The sequence below is a fragment of the Eleutherodactylus coqui genome, chromosome 9, assembly GCF_035609145.1.
Source record: "Eleutherodactylus coqui strain aEleCoq1 chromosome 9, aEleCoq1.hap1, whole genome shotgun sequence".
Taxonomy (NCBI): Eukaryota; Metazoa; Chordata; class Amphibia; order Anura; family Eleutherodactylidae; genus Eleutherodactylus; species Eleutherodactylus coqui.
The window spans coordinates 100,497,346-100,521,806 of record NC_089845.1 but is presented as its reverse complement, the minus strand read 5'-3'; the positions used below and the strand labels follow the sequence as shown (position 1 = coordinate 100,521,806).

Here is a 24,461-nt window from a genome sequence, read left to right as displayed (position 1 = left end):
ATACGATGACAGCATACACAACCTTTACCAGAGTCTACCTGTAGATCACAAACCCTCCCCCGAGGAGCTTCTGACACTTCCCTGAAGGAGATGCTCTTATCACAGCATACTCTCTCCCTGGAACTCCTGTATAAATCACAGCACCCCCTGCCAAGGTACTGCCTATAGATCATAGACCTCCCTGCAGGAGCTCCCCAATAGAACACCACACCCACCTCTCCCAGAAGTCTACCTATAGATTGCAGGCTCTTCCCTCAAGAAGCTTCTTGTATATCACAGCCCCTGTTCCTGAAGGAGCTCCCTTATAGATCATAGGCATTCTCCCTGCAGGAGCTTCCCTATAGACACAGGATCTCCCTTCACAGGAATGTACCTATAGATTACAACCCCCTTGCCAAAGGAGCTCCCCTATAAATCACAGCCTCCTCCTTGAAGAAGCTCCCCTATAGATCACAGCACCCCCTCTCCCAGGAGCTCCCCTATAGGTCAGACACAAATCCCTTAGGACCAACTGTATTTCACACCCCTCTTCCAAGCTCACCCATATAGCAACCCTCCCTCTTCTTCTAGGACCCAGATTATAACCCAGACTTCCCTAGCAGTCCCCGCAGATCATTCCACTTCCTGGGGGCTCCTTTTGCCTCATATTTCATAGCCTTCCATCCAGGAAACCCCCCCCCCCCCCTCCATACATCCCAGCCATTATGTCCCATAATTTCCAGCCTTGCAGTATTCTTTGTGCCAGCTATAGCTCTTTGTATCCTGACATTCTATTCATGAATAGAATGTCAGGATACAGTCAAGACTGCTTGTGGGGCAAGGGAGGTGGGGAATGTATTTTTATACAACAATACCATACTATTCAGGGTCCCTGGAGAGCTGGGTGCTTATGATCACTAAGGAAGAGACCCAAGAAGCATCTGTACAGAAGATGATGGGGCGGCTATGTTCAGTGGGTTCTAATATTAACTGAGGCAGCTAGGTGTGGAGCCGGAGCTGTGCCCCTCACAGCACAGATAGTCAGAAGAGTGCTACGAGTGATAGCCCCACCCCTGCATTACCAAGCTGCGCCCCTGCCCACTTTTCTTTATCATGGTGTGGACTGGTTCTTTGTGCTGCATATAGCTGTGTAACAATGTGGTCCTGGCTCATCACCCCCATCGTCCTCTCTGGGTGCGGATGAATCAGGGGCGGTGCATGTTTTACTCTTTATTTATGAGGTACAGTACACACTTTCACATACTGGACACAGAACTTTACAATCTAGCCTGCATCCCGTTGCTGCACAGCAGTGGAGGGAGGAGGACGCCGGGTCAGATTGGACGGAAGGTCAGTAGCGGTGGTTTTTCTGGCATCAAGATGAATCCAAAAACAGTCTTTATGTCGTCTTTACATACGGTATCAATCTGGAAATTCTTCAACATCTGGAGGATGAGAGTGAAGGTGTAAGATGACACGTACAGAAACGGGTAACACTACTAAGCCCCAGCAACCTTAGGGCTCTTTACACGGGCATATTTTCACTGCGTGTTTCACAGTGTATTACGCATGCATATATCGCGGTGAATAGAGTAAAGGAAAGTAAATGAATTTGCATTGATCAATTCACACTTGCGTACAGTCATTGCGTATGTCATGTGCGTAAGAAAAATCGCAGCATCCATAAGAGCCCTATTCTCTATGGACACGTATGATATGCAATGCCAACGCAAGTACTAGCGTAGTGGTTACATTTTTCACGCATGTTGCTAGGAAACATGCTAATGAATTAAAAACAAAAAAACGCACAGGAAGAACCTCATTCTAGACTGTTTTCCCTTCTAGTGGGTTTTTTTTTTGCACGCGTTACATGCAGTTATGCGCTTGCTAAAAAAAAAAAATGCATATGCGAGCATACGAATTGTTCAATTTTCCCTGCACGTTTCAAATGCTGCAATGTTTATGCAGCGTTTTACGTATGCTTCCATGTGAATAAGCCCTTAGGTGGACTGACACCACCAACCTGCAAGTTACTTCCACACCCCAAACCACCTCATGTCCTTATTCAGTTGCCAGCTCACCAAACCCAAAAACCCCATTATCTGCATCCCATCTATTCTTATCCCAAACACTTCCCACCCATCTGCTGACCTTAGACACTGTCAACTGCTACCCACCTGTCTTCATCTCCACATCCATATACCCTGTCATCCACCTGCCATTAGCCCAGCCATCTTGTCACCTGGTACTCACCTGTCCTCTTCCCAGACCCTTTGTCACCTGCCATCACATCACCTTACGCCTACCTGTCCTCAACCACTTACCTGTTACCCACCTGTCCTCCCCTCAGTCACCCTTCACCCTCCAGCCATCTAACCTTGCTCCAGTCCCGCCAGACAACACATCTTTACCAGTCCTCAACCAGTTACCACTCACCCAACTGTCCTCACCCCAGCAGCACTACCACCTCTTGCCTCCTCTATAGATATCATATATGGTCTGGAAGAGTGATACAGCAGTGGCATGATGAGATTTTGAGAGCAAGAAATGTTAAAGAAAAAACCCATATGCCGCCCGTCATCAAGTGCCTCCCAAGAACACAGAACTTACATGCATCAGGAAAAGCATGATCTCAGTCTCGGCTATCCTCCTGCCGATGCACTGCCGCGATCCAAAGCCAAACGCCAGAGCCTTGAAATTTGTGTCATCTCTGCGCATCCAGCGGCTGGGGTCATAACGTAGGGGGTCCTGGAAGACTTTTGAACTCCGACCCATCGGGTAGAGACCCACTTGCACCAGAGTCTGCAAGAGAGAGCTAACGTTACTGATTCCTGTACTAACTGCTTCTAAAACATTCTGTACTTACACATTTACTACATACAATCCTTCCTAATTTCTTTTTATCATCATCTAGAGTCATTGTGACACTGCACCCACTATAGAAAAGATCAGGGTGTGGGGTGTAATATCTACGGGCTGCCACACCTGTCGGGTATAGAGAGGAAAGAGGGGACAGAATATAAAGGTGCAAGATGACACATGGGGGCAGAGGGGACAGAATATGGAGGCACAGTATAGCACATACATGTGGGGATAGAGGGGACAATATGGAGGTGCTGCATTATATGGGGCAAAGGGGACAGAATATAGAGGCACAGTATGGCACATGTGGGGGTAGAGGGGACACAATATGACACGTGTGAGGGTAAAGGGAACAATGTGGAGGTACATGTGGGGGTAGAGGGGATAATATAGAAGCACAGTCTAGCACTTACATGTGGGGGTAGAAAAGATAATATGGAGGTGCTGCATGAAATGGGGGCAAAGAGGACAGAATGTGGAGGCACAGTATAGCATGTGTAGGGGTAGAGGGGACAGACTATGGAGGCACATGTGGCGTCCAGGTATAACCAGGGAATATGGGGTTTCAGAAGGCAGGTCCGGAAGATTGCTGTATCTTGTGTAGAACGAAAAAAGTTTGGTACCATGTTAGCCAGTAAAGCAAAATGTGAATGTTCTCAGCAAGAGAAACCAAGTAATTAGAAAACAGCCGGATGTCTCACCCCGGAGGGAATGTGGTAGTTGTGCAGCGTGATGTCCTTGGTCAGATGTCTCTGTACTGTGATCCCCACCGGATACAACCTGAAGATAACAGAGCGAAAGATCAAATATTGTAATATCCAGCAAGAAAGCACCATCTAGTGGTCATATTACCATGTCCATATAGAACCAACATCCAGTAACATTGGTAATGTATCGTGATTATAGTTTCTCCTTGCTTTTAATACCTACCCCCCCAGCAGAACAGGACCTTAAAGTCTGGGACTGTTTTGGAGGGTCCAGGACACTTGGGAGACCTGCTGAATGGAGAAGCCACCACTTACCGAAGTGTCTCCTTGATGGCGCCCTTTAGCAGAGGCATGAGGTTCAGTAGCTGATTTAGGTCTTTAGGGTTTTGAGCCTCTGCTTTATGGATCTCATCCCTGAGTTGTCTCTGTACAGACGGATTCCGGGCTAGTTCAAAGAGGGTGAAGAGTAAGGGCATAGCTGTCTGTAGGGGGCAAGAAGATGAAAGTCAAACACCACAAGATGCCCAGGAAGGAGAGTGAAGAGTCAGGGCTTGGCAACAATTTCTTTTACACAGTCGGTCTTAGTTATCAAAATTAAAAGAAAATCTGTCCTTGTTGCCCACAGTAGCTTTCATTTTACTACAGCAGTTTAAGAAATGAAATTTTAAATCTGGACCCTTCTATCCCTCTCCAAACCTTTTCATTCTCCTCCAGACACCTCTAATTACAGGTTCTCTTCCGTAAGAACAAAGGATTGGGCATGTTGAAATCTAACATGCCTAATTCTTCTTTCCCCCAACACAAAGAATCGGTATACCTCCATACACATTAGATGGTCGGCTGGTTCTGCTGAATTCGGCAGTTTTTGCTTATGTTCATTTGAAGTATATACCTTTTATACTATAGATTATCAACATCTCGACCAGAAGACCTGCAGATCCCCAGTGCTGATGTAAGGGGTTAAATGCATATAAATATTACTGCCCTACTTTTATGTTCCTGCTAGGACCTTCAGACAGAGGTCACATGACTTTGTTTTAACTAATTTCTGGTGCTATGGACTGACAGCACCTAAGTTACACATTGATTGGCTAAAGTGTTGGGTATAAAAAAAAAAAAAAAAAAAAAGAACAGGTCCTGTTCTTGGTCTCTGGTGTGACTCAGCAATTTCAGAGAGTGCAAGAAAGAGACTCAGTCAGTAAGACCTATAGCTGAGAAATAGAGGGAGACTCAGTTGATTTAAGCAGCGCTCACTGACACATACAGTCCAGACTCCAGAGACAGATTCAGCCAGAGGAGGCTTAATTGCCTAATTGCAGTTGCTGACTGCAGGCTCCAAAGTTTGAATGGGATAAAGGATGACAGGGGTATTGCAAACATCGGCAACTAAATTTCAACAGTGCAAGCAATTGTGATTGTATAGTGGCAGACTTATCAGTGTACAGCCTCCTCAAAGGTATTGTGCTAATCGGTTGTTCAATGGACAGTGAATATATATTCTCAGACGGATTTTGTTATTTGGTTAACAGAAGATTGTGAAGGACTAAAGCCCCATTTACACGGGATGAATGTCGGGCAAACTCTGCCTAATACTTGTCCCCGCATGTACTCGCTCCTGTTCTGTCACACAAGAGCGAGTATCGTTGGCTCGCAGCGGGGCGACTGGAGATTTCACTCCTTGCTCTCCCCTGTCCCTCTCCTTTCACTTAACACAGTGGCTGCTCAGTACTGAACGGCTGCTGTTTACACTGAACGATCATCGTTCAGGATTTTATGCAGCTTCAACGCTGAGCAATGATCCTGAATGACGATCGTTCAGGGTAAATAGCGGCCGTTCGGTACTGAATAGCCACTGTATTAAGTGAATGGAGAGGGGTGGGGGAGAGTGAGGAGTGAAAACTCCAGCCCCCCTGGCCGCTCTATCAGAGAGCCAGCGATACTCGCTCCTGTGTAATAGCACGGGAGCAAGTACATGCGGGAACGAGTGTCTGGCATCGTTTGCCCAACAGTCGTCCCATGTAAATGGGGCTTAAGTTGCTTAGGAGGGTGTCTTCACCTCCAAATAGAATCCGTGAAGCTACTTACCACATAACAGGGTGAACTGTAAACTGATAGTGATATTCCAAAAGTGTGCACATAGCATTAAGAATATCTCATTCATAGGGTATACACTGAGTTATACTGTTAACTGATTGTTAGTAACTGGTTCCATTGGGTTCAAATAATACTACTGTATGTTGTTGCCATAGTTTCCTTTATCAGACACTTAGGGCCTATTCACACAAACACATTTGTGCTTTGTAGTTTGCATGCAAAATTTGAGCACGCAATACGCAGTGAATGGAACCCATTGATTTAAATGAATTCGGTCATGTGTGGTTTTTTTCACACGCCTTTTGATTGTGTAAAAAAAACACAGTATGTCCTATTTTATTGCGCACAAGGATAACTCATATTAAACTAAACTTAATTGCCCATTGAAATTAATGGGAGCATGCTTGCATAAATTTTTTTTGCACACGTAAATATATAGGGCATGCATGTGCAAAAATCCAATGTCCATTGTGCAAGTACGCAAAGCGAATGTGTGCGTAAATACGCCTGTGGGAAGCCGACCATAGTATAGTCTTGCTTGTTTAACTGAACTTGTGTAAAAGACTTTCCATAAACTGTGTCATATCTCATGCCTGTTAAGGAGGACAGATTTTAATTGCGGAATCCGATGCGGTCATGTAAGCTCAGCCCTAGGGTGCCTTCACACTTGCGATCGCAATATCAGTTTTTTTTTTTACCACAAATGTCAATAGGACTTTCTATTGCTAAAAACGCATAGCACAAAAATCGCACATTTGTGCGATACGTTTTTCAGATTAAAAATTCCTGTTGACTTTTGTGTTAAAAAACGCAGTGATATCGGTATCGCCAGTGTGCAGAAGCCCTTACCCTGGGAGATGTAAGCAGGTGCTTCACCACCATATAAAACCTCAAAGCAATACATAAAAGAACACAAGGAATAGCGTATAACAGTGGATGCACGAGCTCCTCTCACCGTATCCACCCCTCCGGCCATCAGCTCAGTAACATTGGCCTTTATAGAGTCCAGTGGAAGTTCTCCCTGTAGCAGTAGCTCCGCCATTATCCCTGAGTATCCTCGCTCCTGACCCAGACAGCACTCCTGGTAAATGTTCTGGATGCACCGATCCGCTGCAGGGAGCGACACATGGTCAGATACAGAGACAAGGAAAGGAGAAGGTGCAGGACATGGGTGGGGTAAGGTAGATGAGGGCAGATGGCGCCTAAATGGAAAGGAGGGTAGACAATATATACAGGGAAGGGAGATGAAGGAAAATGTTATATACAGGAAAGGGAGGGCATGTGGTACATACAGGGTGTTGATAGGATGGGTACAGGTGAAGTTTTCTTAATTTCCTCTATTTCTGGAGGACACAAGTAAACTACTCACCCTGCTCAAAAATAATATCCCAGGACTTCATATGTTCCTTCCATATATGGCTGTCTGAGAGCCGCATCAGTTGGTGGGGGTAGTAGAGCAGCGGGAGGGTGGTTTTTATCATAGTTTCCACAGCGCCAATAAACCGCAGCGATTCTGTATTTGGATGTTCCTCTAGGAGACCAAGACGCTGCCCATACAAGACATAACTGCTGGCTGCAGGATGCAAAAAGGAAAAATGCACAGTGATTTTGAAATAATACACCAAAAAATGCCCATGTTATACCAGTACGGTCAATATAACTATATTCAGTGACATGTATAACTTATACCAGCTGTACATATATAATTATTTACAGAAAATGTCTAGGTTATGCCCACATGCTCCATATCTCTGTATAGTAGATGATGCCCGGGTTAGAGATGGGTGGGTACAATTATATGGCTTTACTGACCCTCTAGTGTGAATCTGAAGAGGTCTGCATAAAGATCAACAGTGAGGGCTCCTCTCGTATTCTTATTCATTCGTCGTTGCATAAAGAACACAAAGTCTCTGGCGACCTCGTCTAGGAAGGGCAGGAATTTCTTGACTCCGGTCAGGCTCAAGACCTCCTTGTTCATTATAATCCGGTCAGATCTCCAGTCTTCTCCATTCCTATATAAACAATGACAGCTGTTAAGGGGAAGGGTTCTCCACCCTAAGTCTTAATCTATGGTGGAGCCTCCCTGACTCTTCACTTCCATTCACAAAAAAAGTCACCAAAGGTCACAGATCTGAGAAAACTGAATGACAACAAACCTCAGGGGTGGTCCCTTAGCGCCTCTATAGCTCTGCCCAGTAATTGTCTGATGGTGCAGTGATTCGGTGTTCACAGACGTACAGTCACACAGTTTGTGTTAATTGGCAGGATGCTTCCATATCGTACCATGTAGACTGCTTTTCAATGCAGTTAAAATAGCATGACCAACTTTTAGCGGCCTGCTGTAATATAACAGGACATATTGTGCCTGGAGAAGCTACTCTACCATATGCCTGCTTTGTTCATACATTCACTCTTCACTCACTCCTGAGATTAACTCTGCAGAGTACATATTACTTACAGTAGAAATACACCACATTTGTGGTTTCTAAGGTCTCTATGGATCGCCCACGGTTCAATGGTCATCCTACGAGGAAAGACACCCTCAGATTGGAAGAGTCGGGCAGTGTCTTGAGGAAGCAAAATGTTCACACTGCTATGGAAGCCCAGGTTCTCCCTACAATAGAGGAAACACAAAGAGTCACATGATCCTGCCCGTAATACTGATGAATAATGGAGGGAGGAGTCCTCATCTGTTCAGGACTGGGTTCTTTACAGTAAGAGCATTGAAGCTGTATAATCTCTGACTACTAGAAGGAGTAATGGCCAAATCTATAGCAGAGTTTCTAATGTTATGGAAGGGCATCAAAAGAGAAGGAAATGTTATCAATCTAGGAAAGGATTCTTTACAATAACAGTAGTAAAACCTATTGAATCTCTGACTGCAAGAGGTAGTAACAAACAAAGTAATAGTGTAACTTCTAACACTATAGGAAGGAATGTAGAAGAAAGTTAATGTTATCAATATATGAAAGATTCCTTACAGTTTGAGCAGTGAAACTGTAAAATTCTGGTTCCTGAGAAGTAGTAATCACTAAATATATGTCATAATTTCTAATACTGTGTGGAGAAACAAGATTTTTGTGGAATAAAGAAAATGTCTTCAATACAGGAAAGGATTCTTTACAGTAAGAGTGGTAAACATATGAAATCCTTGACAGCAGTAGACAGTAACCCAAAAAAAAAATGATGGCGTAACTAGTAGTGCTATAGGTAAAAAATGAGTTGTATATGGAAAAAAAGTTAATTTTATCAATACATGGGAATATCCTTTGCAGTATGAACAGCAACGCTGCAAAATCTCTGACCGTAAGAGGAAGCACTCACCAGAACTGTCACAGAATTTCTAAGACTGTGGGAGGGAGCAAGTTGCATGTAGAAGAAATAAAATTTATCAATAAAGGAGAGGATTTTCCCTACAGCGTCACTTTAATAATAAAAGTGTCAAGTTAACATTTGGTACATCTGTAGGAGATGATTCTTTACTGTAAAAGTGGTAAACCTGTAAAATTTCTGACCACCAGAGTTAGTACTGAACCAAACGATAGTGAAACTTCTAATACTAAGATCTCCCCTCTTTTATATCTCTCTGTCATCCTCAAGACCCCTCTGTCACCCTTCAGACTCCTCCAGTCTCTTCCATCTCTCCCTGCAGTCTCTTCTATCCTCTGCCCCCTGATCTCCTACACTCTCCTCTGTTACCCGCCTTCCAGTCTCTTCAGTCCCCTCCAAATTCTTTTGTCTTCTTCTTTATTCTCCTCTTTTCCCCCTCCAGTCTTGACTACTTCAAATTCCTTTGCCCCCCTCCAGCCTCATCTTTCCCTTCTCCAGCCTCCTCTTTACCTCATCCAGCCTCTTTTGTTTCCTCCTTTAGAATTTTCTCCCACTGCCCCCTTCCCAGGGCTTCTCTTTCTCCCCCTACAGACTAAGCTGACCCTTCAGGCTCCTCTGTCCCACCTTCCACAGTCCTCTGTCCTACCCATCCAGACCCTTCTGTCCCCTTCCTCCAGACTCACTTGTCCTCCTCTTCTAGACTCCTTTGTAACCCTCCTCCAGACCCCTCTGTCACCTTCCCTCTAGGTCCATCTGTTTACCTCCAGCAGCAGTTTCTTCCCTATGGGAGCAAAGTATTGGACGTTATGAAATCCTTCTCTCCTCCAACATCTGCCATCAGCAGAGCGTTGAAAGACCCCCATATACATTAGTTGAGTTTGGATGACTTCTGTGGAAAGCCTTATGAACTGATGGTATTTTCTGGTCTTCATGATTCAAGTCATCCCAAACGCTCAGTAATGTTGATGTCTAGGGAAGTAGTTCCATGGAGCTCAGGATCTGCAGCTTAATCGTAGCTTGAAGCACTGACATAGCAAGGAGACGCAGAGAAGGCATGTGCCCCAGAGGCAATGAGGAGGAGGGAGACTAGACCAACCTACAGTCAAAGGAGGCTACCAGCTGAAGGAGAGCAGAGGAAGACGCTACCTTTACGGCTAAGAGACCTTCAATGTGATGACTAGGTGACCAGTCACATGTATAGGAGGGTTGCTAGAGAATCTGAACGTCCTTTAATGATCTCATGAGCATGTGACCAGTCATATGTATTGGAGAGGTCCGACTCCAGGCTATGCTGACGGGGGGAGTTTATTGCAGTATTTCTAGAGTGTAGGAATTGAAGATGTTCTCATGAGCAGATAAGAGAGGCCTACTACTGTGTAAGGGCACATAGGAGGACATTAACACTGTGGAGGAAGCACAAAGGGAGACTATTATTGTGTGGGAGAAGGAGGAAGAACAAACGTGTTTGGGATTGTGCCCTTGATTTCTTAGGCTGGGTTCACACAGGGCGGATTTGCCGCGGAAATTCGCCTGCGGCAAATCCGCCTGTGGCCGCTAATCTCGGGATTAGCCAGCCATGTAAACGAGATTTCTCAGAAATCTCGTCCACACGGGACGGCCAATCCGCTGCGGTAAGTCAGGCAGGAACCGGGGCTGCGGCGGCTGCAGCCGCGGCTTTCAAATATGCAGCATGTCTATTTATTTTTTCTTTCCGCTGCGGCCGCGCTCTCCCCTATGGGAGCGCCGGCCGCAGCGGAAGAGCGAGCGGCCGGGCCGCTTCAAAGCCGCCACAGGTTTCTCCGTGGCGGTTCTCCTGGCGGAAAGCTCGTGGTTTTTGCTGCGGCCAAACTGCGAGATTTCCGACCGGAATCCGCCCCGTGTGAACCCAGCCTTAAGATCCTAGCAACACCCCTGGCTGCTGGTGCCTCACTGATGGGTCACTTAAGACCATGTTAACATGGTATTTCTTCTACTGTGGATTTGAAGAGGAATCTGTGCCAATTTCATATCAAACTCACAGCGAAACCTGCATCTAAAGTCTCTCATTATTTTGAATGAGAATCCACGCTGTAGAGACCCAGTGATGTAGTGGAAAGTTATGGATGTAATGTCGCCAGCAGCCTTAAAATGAAGTTGTGCACAGGGCCCCAAACTAAATTTTTTGTACCAGGGTCTGTCAGCCGTTAGTTACACTTCTGGACTTTGAGTAGGGCTGCAGAGCGGTATTGTCACAGTATGACAGTATGGCCGAAAACTGTTTCAAGATACGGTTTGGCGCAGTTTTTAATTGATTGTTAAATGGCTGCACAATTTTGCAGGCAAAAAGAGACTCTACCTGCAAAACTGCACAACCAATAAGAATCAATTTGCAAACTGTGTTAACATGCTGTGCCATACTGTGGGGGAGCTATCCTCAGATGTCAACGTCTTGACTCCACCGTGTAGGAAAAAAATAAATACAAAAGTCATGCTACATTAATTAATTAATTGATGGGACAGGGCGAGCCAAACTGTATCTTTGCGCCGGATGCAAAAAGACCTGTCTGCACCTCTACCTTGTAGACCAGATATTCTGACTTCTGCTTCTTCACCAGGATGGTAGATGCTTCTAGACTTTGTGTGAGGAATCTTAAATTGTTTCTAGGAAATTTGGGTGAATGCCAATATGGCTGCCATTATAATTACCATACAAATAGTAACCAGTTGCTCAGAATTATCAGAAACTGGAAAATACAAGGACCTGTGAGTGTATACAATATATGGACAAAAGTATTTGGACACTGCACAAAATCAGCAAATATGCAAATACTGAGTTTGCCGAACAGTATGCTGGAAAGGGCATGGGTAAAATAAAAAGCTGCTCATTTTGTAATAACTATTCATTTATCCGATCGAGCACATGTGGGATGAACTGGAGCGACGGGTACGACAACGCCACCCACGCCCATCTTCACAACAATCCCTTCTCACAACCTTGTACGAGGAATGGCGAGCTATTCCTACCCAGACTTACAGAGAACTTGTGAAAAGTATGCCTCGACGTGTTACCACTGTAATACAAGCAAAAGGAGGGCCGACACGTTACTAAATAGAAAAATAAAGCACTTTTTCTGAAAAACCTGCAGTGACCAAATACTTTTGTCCATATAGTGTATATGTGTTTGAAGGATTTCTGATTTTTAGGGGTAAAATAATATAATCATCCTTAGGCCGCCTGCAGACGGGCGGGTCGGATCCGGCAGCGATAATTCTCACCGCGGGACCCGACCGCCTGCAGAGAGCAGCGCATACTCACCTGCGCCACTGGCTCTTTCATGTGCCGGCTGTCGGGCAGCCGGCACATGTGCAGACCGGAGCCGGCGGTGGGTGAGTGACGTTTCGCAGAGCCCCGCACAGAAATAGAGCATGCCGCGGTTTATTTGCCGCGTGAGATTTCGCGCGGCCAAACCGCGGCTGTCTGCATAGGATTGCGTTTGTTAACGCAATCCTATGCAGGCTTCCAGCGGCGGAAATCCCGCCCGTCTGCAGGCGGCCTTAGATGGCTGCAATGTGATAGTCTACTCTAATTTTCAGTGATACTTCCCCCAGAGAAGATATTATTATTATAATAATAAACCTCACCATCACTCACAATATGTGCTGATAGCCAGTATCACATAACCTCTGAGTTTCCATTGCGGATTCTGGCTGGTTTGATGAGAATAGCACAGGGTGCAACAATATTCTTCCCAGGGTCTGTTGGGCACTGGTGATATGCATCATATGACATTAAATAGAACCATGGCGTGAGCAGAGCCACTGGCACAGGTTTACCACTTACCTGTATATGGGCCCCAGGTGGTGGAAATTCTCCTCCATGACTTGGTGCATCCGCTGGAAACTGTTTTTTCTCCAGAACTGGAAGAGGTTGACCCAGGCATTGCGTCCTGTGCTGGGGATGGCGTGGAAAGGTAAAACTGAGCTGCTGGAAGAAATATCTGAGGAGGCTTCCTGGACCAGTGGAGCAGTAGACATACGTGACATCCCTGTCCAAAGGAAGCTGCAGGGATCCAAGGAACGGTGTCCCATCAGACACGAGCCAACCTGTTTGAGGACTTTTTTCTCCATCCTGCTCTGCTTTCTGCAGTAATCGTCTCCCTGTGATGGCTCAGTCTTTCATGGCTGTCTACCCCAGTGACAAGTCAATGTCTCAGTCTGACTCCCAATGTCACAGCCTCCAGTCTCAAGCTCTCTCTCAGCTGTCTTCTTGATCTCATATACAGCAGTTATCACCAGATCTTTCCATGACACAGAGCTTCCCCTCCCTGGCTCAGACCCCCGACCTTCCCGCCCTGACCTTCTTCAGCTCACATGTTTCATGCTACATATAAATGATGATTAGGGTTGTGCAGATGTCATATTAATTGAGCGGCATCGTGTATTAAAAAGGTGATAGCAAATCTTCAAAATCTAAGCTCTGTGTGTGTGTGTCACCCACTATCACCCTCCCACTGAAGGTGAACCGCTGTGATCTACATGACACATGATATTTACTATTGGGATGGGTTCTGTGATGTTGTGGCGAGGTTGGCAATGACATATCAAAGGCTTCAAAAGTTTAGAAGTCCAATATAAACCATGGCAGAAAAGTTATGTGGCTGCTGGAGTATATAATATATGCAGATCCACATACAATGGAAAGAAAGCTTTACACCAGAAAACTGCTGTATAAAGGTCCCAAAATTTGATGCAAAGGTCGCTTGCATAAAAATTTTGTAACTCTCCAGTCTTCTGCACTGGTCTTGCCACTTTTAGGAAATGTGGATGAGGCTTGTTGGGGGGGGGGGGGGGGGGGCGCGTGGTTGCATTAACCAACAAAGTTATGTATAATTTACGCCAGAAACTGGTGTAAATTATGCTTCGTCAGAACCAGTCGTACATTTCTGAGAAGACGCATGGGCCTGCTGGGATACGCTGAATAAATGAAGAGGAGTGCAGAGGGTCCGCACAGAAATTCCAAGGCTATTCTGCTCCATGTGAACCCAGCCTTAGCCTCCCTGTCCACAGCTGTGACGGAATATCGCTAGCGATATTCTGCCGCAGGGGAGCAGGGGGGAGAAATTACAGGTCTCCGCGGTGAGCCTATCTGATGGATAGGCTCACTGCGGAGCATTGCGGCAAATCGCAGCATACCGCGATTTAAATCCCGTGAGCAGAGAATCACTATGATTGTCCGCTCGTGGACGTTGGGCTGCGCTTAGTTAAGTCTATGAAAAGCATTTACTGCGTTACTTGCAGCCGGATTATCGGCGCGGGTAACGCAGTGACATATCGCCCGTGGACAGGAGCCCTTATGCTATGCCACACTCTTTGTATCCCCCTCACAGTAATAGTGCTCACTAATAATCCTTTCATAGTAATAGTATATCTTTAAGGGCTCATTTACACGAGCGTGGTTTTCGTGCATAATAGACGCATTAAAAAAATTGCTTCTTAGGGCGCCTACCCACTAGCGATAGGTTTTCTTGCGATGCAAGAGCGAGTGAAAATGCATGATTACGAAACCAATGATTTTCATTGGCTTCATACTCATTTGTGATTTTTCACTCAAGGCTTTGCAGCGCTAAAAAAAATCTGCGATATCGCTCATGGATTTCAATGGGGCTGGAGGCATCAGCGCTGGCCCCACTGAAAACATAGGGAGTACATCGCGGACATCTACCACAGCTGTGACAGCTATGGCAGGGGATTCCTTCATTCCCCTCGATGTAGAAATCCTCTGTCACACAAGTTCGTGATGCTATCCTATTGCTTTCAATGGGGCTGGCGCTGTTGCGACCCCATTGAGAGTAATGGGTTGCAGGCAACCCCCGCAGCAATGATCTTCGGGAAAGAGCTTGAAATATAAACCCTTCCCCGAAAATCAGCCCTAGCTATAAAAAAAAGAAAAATTTTGTTTTACTCACCTAGAAGAGCAGTCCGGCTCTTCTCCCCGGCCTCAGCAGTCGTCGTCTTTCTTCTAGAGGCCGGGACTTTCAATATATATTTCAAGCCCTTCCCGGAAAATCATTGCCTGCCACCCATTGCTTTCAATGGGGCCGTAGCAGCGCCAGCCCCATTGAAAGCAATGGGATAGCTTCGTGGACTTCTGCCACAGCTGTGGCAGAGGATTCCTTCATCCCCGCGGTGCCTGCGGGGATGAAGGAATCCCTTGCCATAGCCGTCACAGCTGTGGCTGATGTCCGCGATGTACTCGCTATGTTCTCAATGGGGCTGGCGCTGCTGCTGCCAACCCCATTGAAAACAATGAGCGATATCACAGATTTTTCTTAGCAAGGCTTGAGTGTAAAATCGCAAATGAGTATCAAACCATTGAAAATCATTGATTTCATAACCATGCGTTTTCACTCGCTGCTTTCGCTGCATTCTTTTTTTCTTAACATTTACATACTTACATTTTACACAACGTTTCAACTTTTTAGGAATTGGGATAGTATAATTTTACCAGTTATATCAATGACCCTTATAATAATAGCGCCCCCTCTCTGTAGCCTCTATAGTAATAGCGCCCTTCTCAGTGGCCCCAGCAGTAATAGCACCTCCTTTCATTGGCTTCAGTAGCAATAGCTCCCCCTCTCGGTGACCCCAGTAGTATTAGTGTCCCCTCCCAGTTGCCCCAGTAGTGATAGCACCCCCTCTCAATGACTCCGGTAGTAATAGTGCCCTCTCTCAGAGGCCTCGATAGTAATAGTGCCCCATTTAGTGGCTCCAGTAGTAAAAATGCCCCACTTAGTGACCCCAAAAGTGATAATGCTTCCCTTAGTGACCTCCTCTAAGTTCACTCCCCAGCTCTCAACCTATGGGCGAACAGCAAGCGCATGATCAAGCACTATCACTCACTGTGAAGTTCCCATTGGAGGCTACTGCAGAGCTCAGAGATCTCCACTCCTCCACCGGCATCTGGACTGCGTACAGTACATGCAGTAACGCAGACGCTGGAGGAGGAGTGAGATCTCTAAGCTCTGCAGCAGCGTCCCACAGGATCTTCACAGTAAGGGCTCGTTCACATGGGTGCATGCTCATAACACTGCAAGTATACTGCAGCGTTGTTCACATCTCAGCCCATACGCTCTACTGGCGATTGGTACTGCGCGTGTCTGGGAATATGACGTCATGGACATGTGAAGTGTGTGTTTTTTTTAATTCCATTTTCTGTAGAGAGCGGGGGTGTGTATTATAACGCTGCCCATACAAAATGCATGCATATGGACAGCGTTTCATATGCAGCCCATACAAAGGCTGCGTATAAAACACAGGGAAATAAAGCATGCTGCGATTTATTTCTCCTGCGTATCATATGCAGTGTCCACTCGCAGTTCACACACAGGTGTGAATGGAAGAGTGAAAGTCAATTGACTCCAATTGCCTCCATTCACCATGTGTTCCGCACAGGAAATACGCATGCGTAATATGCATTGACAATGCACTCATGTGAATGAGCCCTAAGTGATAGCGCTTAATGACAGGGTTGTTGCCCGTCCGGAGATGCACATGCCAGCTATCTATTTTTTACCAGCCATTAATATGGTCAGTAAATAATAAATACAAGCACCGGCCTTTAGGCTGCATTCCCACAAACGTATATCGGCTCGGTTTTCACGCCGAGCCGATATACGTCGTCCTCATCTGCAGGGGGGGAGGATGGAAGAGCCAGGAGCAGGAACTGAGCTCCCGCCCACTCTCTGCCTCCTCTCCGCCCCTCTGCACTATTTGCAATGAAAGGAGTCGGGATGGGGGCGGGGCTAAGTTCCGAGAATTAGCCCCACCCCCGTTCTGCCTCTCTCCATTGCAAATTAACCCGTTTAGGACCAGGCACAGTAAATTTATGGCGCCTGATCCTGGGCTTTAAGCCTAGCCGTAGTAACAGCTGATAACCCGGAGGAGAAGGCAGGAGGGTTTTTTAACCCTTTCTGCCTTTTCCTTCCCCGAGTACGCAGCGCGCAAGGAGCACTGTGTACTCCAAAAGTGAAAGTTTCGGGGGAGTCCGGGGGGGGTTTCATGTGACTGCCGGGATTCCCTGCAATAACAGAGCTGCAGGGTCGTACTAGACCCTGACCAGCTCTGCCAGTGTTTTTCCCTGTAATTGAGGCTCCTATGAATGCCCCAGCTACAGTGGGAAAGTCTCAAAATAAAAACAAAAACATGTGAATGTCCCACAGAGGTCTTACATGACATCACGGGGGAGATAGATAGTAAAAAAACATAATTACAAACATATGTAAAAAAATACAGAATAAAACAACAATATATACATAAGAAAGAAAATAACCCCAAACCCTCGCTATAAGCGCCCTGTAATCCAAAACCATACATTTTATATATCAAAACGTCTGAAACTAAATGAGGAACCCGTTCTCATTCTTTATTTTAGCATAAATATACTATTTTTTTTAAAAACAACTAGAAATGTTAAAAAAAGTCATTTTTTAGCTTTTACCCCCAATAAAACTAAAGAACGGGGAAAAAAAGTCAGTGAAAAAGATATTCAAAAAATAGCTTTATATGTCATGGGAAGAAAATGCAGAAAAATAATGCTGAACTAAAGGAAAAAAATAGGGCATGGTACAAAACAGCCAGGTCCTTAAAGGGTTAAGGAAAACGTAAATAATTGATTGACCTCCATTCTGTATGGCTGTGAGGTCAAATCATCATTAGGGAGGGTAAGGAAAAGTCTGGACATTCATTTTGTAGGCTGAGAGGTAAAATCAGCTTTAGGGCTATTTCAGACGACCATATATCGGCTCGGTTTTCACGCTGAGCCGATATACGGTGTCCTTGTCTGCAGAGGGAGGAGGATGGAAGAGCCAGCAGCAGGAATTGAGCTACCGCCCCTCTCCACTATTTGCAATAGGAGGGGTGAGACGGGGGCGGAGCTAAGTAACGTCGCTTAGCTCCGCCCCTGTCCTGCCCTCCCATTGCAAATAGTGGCAAGGGGCGGGAGCTCAGTTCCTGCTCCTGGCTCTTCCATTCTCCCTCCTCTGCAGACAAGGACACCGTATATCGGCTCGGTGTGAAAACCGAGCCGATATACGGTGGTCTATATAAGCCCTTAGGGCGCATTCAGACGACCGTATATCGGCTAGGTTTTCACGCCCAGCTGATATACGGCATCCCCCTCTGCAGGGGGGGGGAGCTGGAAGAGCCGGGAGCAGTGCACTGAGCTCCCGCCTCCTCTCCATCCCCTCTCCGCCCCTTGCCACTATTTGCAATAGGAGGAGGCAGGATGGGGGCGGAACTAAGTCCCTGGGCGTAGCATTACAGTCGCATGTCCTTTCTTTGTTAGGTACAAGTATTTAGTGCGTCTAAAATTCTCTCATGTGAACGCTTCTATAGCAATCCATTATTTCTAATAGACGTGATCTTTTCATGTGCTAAAACAGGCCTTAGGTTAGCTAAATAAAAGGCATCATGTGCTTTCGGTACACTATGAGGTAAAATCATCACTAGTCAAGGTAAATCAGAGTCTGGATGTCCATTCTGTAGGCTGCCAGGTAAAATCAATACATTCGGTAAACACGTGGCTACATCTCCATTCTGTACCCTGTGAGGTAAAATCATCATTAGGCAGGTAACTAGGAGTCTGGACGTTCATTCTGGAAGCTGTGAGGTAAATTTACTAATAGTGATGGTAAATCATCTGTTTTACAAGATCAAAAATGTGTACAATATATGAGAACGGGCTCCTACAGATACCGCATGAATATCTTTGTGCTATAACCAATGTAACAGTATCAATCGCAACAAACAATGTAGAAATAACTTACTCTTTAACCCTTTCCAATCCACTTTGTATACTGGTTTTCCTAGGGGGCTTACTCTTTTTCTGCCATTATACAACGGCGCTATATGCTGGCTAAAGCCATTACTGCATGAGGTGACACATTAGATAGGCTCCGACAGCAGAGAGGCTGGCAATATACAGTAAGAGAACCCCGACGGAAGTCTTCCAACATCGGAGCTGTACAGCCTTAAAGCATAATGTCTTCAGAGGTCAGACAGTGGATTGGAAAGGATTAAACCCTTACAACATATAGTCTAAGGACAGATCCTCAAAATTTAAGCCCTAGAAAACTCATTTAATCTACTTTGCAAATAATCGTCCTATTTTCTATAGTTTTTTATATATAGCCCCTATATGTACAGCGCCTATACGTCTCATGGTAACGGACAAGCCCTGCATAGACTGATCCTGCAGCTGAACTCACTTCTCTTTGCCGCCTTCTTCTTGCTAGCCTCCCCCGGTATCAGCACTCTTTCCTCTCCCCCAGGTATAAACTCTCCAGTCCCCAAATGTTATAAGTATCATCCCCCCCTACTTGTGGTGATATATACTGGTTACATATACATACCCTAGTTGCGATTTTCTCAGTGTGAATACTGTTGTGCTGCCAAGGTCACCGCCCCCTGAATGTAATAGAGGAACAGGTTCACCTAAACAAGCGTTGCATGCATATTGCCTATTGAGGCTTCAGCAGGTATAGACACCTGCCTGGGGTTTTCCAGGTGTATCGTGCTCCAGGTTTATCTTGCCGCTATCTGCATTTTCTTTACCACATCACTCAGATTTATCAGCATTGATTAGGTTTCCCTTGCTATATTATGTACTAGCAGATATACGCGTGCGTTGAATGGCGCTATAAGCACAGGGATTGGTTATTGAAAATTGGGCTGTCAAAGTTATTTCCTTCTTCTACATGATAACTGATATTATTATGCCAATTTGCAGTTGTCCCAAATCATTAGTTCGTCAAAAGTTTGATTATGAACCAGTCACAGTGCAGCTTTCACTTGACCTCAGCAGTATAAGAAATGAAAGCTGAGCTGTGATTGGTTGCTACTGGCAGCAAAAATTACAGGGGAAGTCAGTGGGTTTTCTATTTTTAAGACCTCATGTGCACGTTCGGGTCAGATTCCGACTGCGAAATCTCGCAGCGGAATCAGACCCGGTGCGCCAGCCGTGACTCCCAGAGACTCATAGTCACCTGTCCGGATCTGCCACGAGTGTCTCACCTGGCGTGCATGCTTAGTGCAGGGCATAACGCGTCGGCGCTGAGCTATGACGTGGATTCTGAGTCAGATGTAAGGGCCCCTCAGAAAATCCCCCCCCCACACACACAAAAACATCATAAAAATGCTGATTTTTTTTTCATTAAAATCCACATGTAGGGCTGGCTTTGGAGTAGTGTAGTTTTCAATGGCATGGTGTTTTCCGCCACTATTTCTTTTTAGATGTTAGCTGAAAGTCAAAAGAGAAATATTAAACGGGCTGCAAACAGTTCAGTTTTTTTTCTAGTTCTGCATTTTTTGGGTCTGTAGTGTTTTCGGTATCATTCGTCCCCATACTAGCAATCCTCTGCTGGGTGTGGATGAAGTAACCGGTGCCTACTGACTTATTATTTTTCAGTTGGTATTCGTTACAATGAGCAGAGGATCGGCCTGTATAATTGGGCCCTTACACTTCTCCTTTTTCTTGCTCTTACATATCTATGCCTGAACTGCCCCCCCCCGACATGGGATGGAACATTCCATTCAGTGACATTTCCGAGACAAGGACGACGTCTGATAAGAATCTTCCAGGATGGAAAGTGGGAGATTTATGAAGGATTTTACACCAAGTATCAGCTCTAATTATACAACAGGGTTCTTCACTAATATCCAGACTCTCCATTCTCTGATAGAAACCATGATTATAGAGGACGAGGCCGCCTGTAAGGGGGTGGTTAATATTAACCATGTGAAATCATGAACCGCACCCCCCATATGTCTGAAAAGGACGTTATTACTGAGTGCTAGACTGCGGTTGTTCTAGTGCAGTAACGGGGACTGGTCATACGGAGCGGCGTGTTTTGTACTGTTGACCATTATGTGCAGTAACCGGTTTTCAGGTGCTGTGCCTTACAGTCACAGCTGGTTGTATTATTTGTGAATGGTTAAGGGTGGGCACTAGGGCACCATATCATCTGTCGCATGACCTTTAGGAGAGGTGGCACCACACGCATTACAGCAGGGTTCATAGCACAGAGATGGCTTGCATGTTGCTGCTGGGTCTGCTGTGTATGCATGCGGGTCCACACCTCCATGCCCCGACACAGAGAGGGATGCTTGGATATTTGGGCCTACTGGGTGTGTGCTTATGCACACATGGTGATACAGGCGGGCATGGAGGCTCTAGTACCCTGTTGTTACACATCTAGCTTGGATACAAGATGTGTTCTGGGCGGGCATAGAGGCGTACAGGTTCTGTATGGTATCCTGCAATATATCAGTGCATATTTGCTGTAACTGAGCCTCTAGATTGTGCAAACTCGTAGGCTGCTGAAGTTGGCCGTCCCAGATGATCCCATACATGTTCTTTTGGTAATAAATCTGGTGACCGGGTGGCCACGGAAGTGTGACAATGTTGTGGGGACATTCCTGTGACCCCCTTGTGTGTGCGGCCGAGCATTATCCTGCTGGAAGCCTCTTGGAAGCCGCGATGAGAGGAACACATGTGGCTGCAGGATGTCCTGAACATATTTCTGAGCTGTCATTGTCCCTCATACCAATACTCGGGGTAACCGACTGTCCTATGTGATAGCCCCCCAGACTATCATACCAGCAGGGGGCAATGTGCTGCTCCACAGCAAAGGCAAGATTGGGGCATTCACCCCGAGGTCTCCAGACACAAACACGGCTGTCGTCAGCGCCCAAACTAAAAGAATGGATTTCATATTCACCCAAGTTTTGTGCGCATCACATTGCACAAAACTTCCTCTAGAATATCGCTCATGTGAATAAGCCCTTAACTGGGTGGTACGGCATGTCTAGTGGTCAACAAGCTCTATGCAAGTGGAAGAAGAGGTCACTACACACAAGGAGCCTCTGAGAGCCTTTTACAAGCCATGGGTGGAAACACATTAAGTCCTCAGTTCACGGGCAAAATTGAATTGTAGAATCCGCACGGATGATCAACAGTTCAATATGCCCATAGACATTCATTGGGCATCTGCAGGTAACTAAATACCTGCCGTTGTCATTTTTTTCTGGCATGCGGATCGCACACGTGGGAAAACACCTGCAGCATGCTCCATTTTCTGTGGTTTTCCACACTGACGGCTTTCATTGAAGTCAATGGAAGCCATCTGATCTGCGGCACAGACACTGCGTCCATGCCGCGGATCCAAGGAGAGGAGGAGACTTTTTTTAGAAAAAGGCACGGACGCATCCATCGTGCAGAAGAAAGATGATCTGGCCACGATGGAGAAGCCCTGCATGGCAGCCGGACACATAACAAAATGTATTTTTAGGCCTCATGGCTGCGGGCACGGGTGGAAACCGCTGCGGGATTCCACTCTTGGAAACCGTGTGTGCCAGTGGACATGAGGCCTTAGGGTCTCAGGTGACAAGACAATTCATCTAATCACACCACAACTCTAATCATTTGTATATCTGCCTGAGATGGAACTGCAGGACCAGTCTGCAGCAAAACGACAACTTTTTCTTGTTTTTTCTTGACAAAGAGTGTATATATCCAGCACAACTAATCAAATCTTATATAACCAGAGATAATAGTAACAATGTACATAACAAGTGCAGCTTTCTGCAGATGCTTTGTTACAATTGTATCCAGCATAGACAACGCTCTATGACATAATCATCCTGAACTCCAGACTGAAGCATTGAAACTTGTGTTGTCTAGACTGGATACAATTGCACCAAACCCTCCTCTGAGTGCAGGGAGAGCTATGGACAGGGTTACAGCCGCTGAGCGCAGGGAGAGCTGTGGACAGGGTTACTGCCGCTGAGCGCAGGGAGAGCTGTGGACAGGGTTACTGCCGCTGAGCGCAGGGAGAGCTGTGGACAGGGTTACTGCCGCTGAGCGCAGGGAGAGCTGTGGACAGGATTACTGCCGCTGAGCGCAGGGAGAGCTGTGGACAGGCTTACTGCCGCTGAGCGCAGGGAGAGCTGTGGACAGGGTTACTGCCGCTGAGCGCAGGGAGAGCTGTGGACAGGGTTACTGCCGCTGAGCGCAGGGAGAGCTGTGGACAGGCTTACTGCCGCTGAGCGCAGGGAGAGCTGTGGACAGGGTTACTGCTGCTGAGCGCAGGGAGAGCTGTGGACAGGGTTACTGCCGCTGAGCGCAGGGAGAGCTGTGGACAGGGTTACTGCCGCTGAGCGCAGGGAGAGCTGTGGACAGGGTTACTGCCGCTGAGCGCAGGGAGAGCTGTGGACAGGGTTACTGCCGCTGAGCACAGGGAGAGCTGTGGACAGGGTTACTGCCGCTGAGCGTTCTGACAGCAAAAAACTTGACTATGGTGAGGAAATGGATTATGTCTGAAAACTACTGAAAGTGTAGTACTGAAGGGGCTTCCTGAATGGATTTATGAACAGAGCTCGTCATTCTGCAATGCCCTGAACCTTTGGCAGGCCCATATAGTAAAATGCTGCGTAATGTAATTGCGTACGCACAACGTTTTTGTCCGAAGCCATAGAAAACAATATGGCTCTATCGCATGTAATACGTGGCAAAATGGAACGTGTGTATTATATGCAATGAATATGCGCAAGTGTGAATGGATCAATGAAAATTAATGTTCTTACTTTGACTCCATCCACAGCGTATTATGCGCACGTACATAATACGCAATTAAATTACGCTCCTGTGAGCCCTGCCTTTTTTGAAGAGCTGGGAGTTTGTTACAATGCAGCAGTGCAGATAAGAATAGGTGAGAGATTTGAGCTGCTGCTGTCTTTAGCTCATAGAGAATTGTCTACACTGATACATTGCAACAATCCCTCAGTGGAGGAGGAAGCAGGATGTAAAAAAAAAGCAATGTTTCTGTTCACTGACAGTGAGCAGATGTCTTGAAAATGATGAGGAAGTGAACCACAAAGTCTATTAGAAAGTCATTTGCTTCTCATTCTAAGATGCCGCTTTGTGTACACAGGACCACATGCACCATTTAGTGTGTCTTCTTTGTTCCGGTTACTGTAGCATCCAGATGTTACTTGTCAATGAATAGGAATTTATAACAGTTTTCGCCCCTCCCCCCTTACTAGGATAAAATAAGAGGCCGGACGTATTTTATTGATTGCTTTATTGAGGTGCAGTAAAGGCCTATAATAAATTGTACATTGTGCTTTCATTCTACTAAGAGCGCCCCCTCTGTCCACACATAAAAATAACACCACCCCCGGGGGAAGGGGGCGGAGTCCAAAACATCCCTCCATGAAAAAAATCGCTGCAACTTCCGCTGGGAGAAAGGTCATAGAGTGACGTACAACATGTAGCCATGATGATATACAGAGAGACCACGGCGCAATGTACAGACTGCGACCACAGAGGGATGTACCAAGGTCTGGGCCAAAGGCCTATGTATACACTGTGGCCACAGGGCTATGTACGGAGACCATTGCCGCAGGGTGATGTACAGAGAGGCTGCGGCCACAGGGCGATATAAAGGCTGCGGC

General features: G+C 46.2%; 1 protein-coding gene across 1 annotated transcript; it reads right to left on the bottom strand.

Moving 5' to 3' along the window:
* Positions 1-1,196: 1,196 nt before the first annotated feature.
* Positions 1,197-13,184, bottom strand: LOC136578817 (cytochrome P450 11B, mitochondrial-like). Its single transcript, XM_066578990.1, has 9 exons — positions 12,793-13,184; positions 8,101-8,256; positions 7,455-7,654; positions 7,012-7,215; positions 6,598-6,752; positions 3,864-4,030; positions 3,543-3,621; positions 2,590-2,781; positions 1,197-1,424 (listed from the first exon to the last, which is right to left on the bottom strand). The coding sequence occupies exons 1-9, from the start codon at positions 13,077-13,079 to the stop codon at positions 1,314-1,316; spliced, it is 1,551 nt and encodes a 516-aa protein (XP_066435087.1). The 5' UTR covers positions 13,080-13,184; the 3' UTR covers positions 1,197-1,313.
* Positions 13,185-24,461: the final 11,277 nt, after the last annotated feature.

Excerpts from the sequence above, each read along its gene's own strand:
- LOC136578817 (XM_066578990.1), bottom strand. The coding sequence starts at position 13,079 with ATGGAGAAAAAAGTCCTCAAACAGGTTGGCTCGTGTCTGATGGGACAC. Across the intron at positions 7,655-8,100 it reads AAATGTGGTGTATTTCTACT|GAATGGAGAAGACTGGAGAT; the intron begins GTAAGTAATATG and ends TTGTTTATATAG. Across the intron at positions 7,216-7,454 it reads CTTCAGATTCACACTAGAGG|CCAGCAGTTATGTCTTGTAT; the intron begins GTCAGTAAAGCC and ends TGCATCCTGCAG.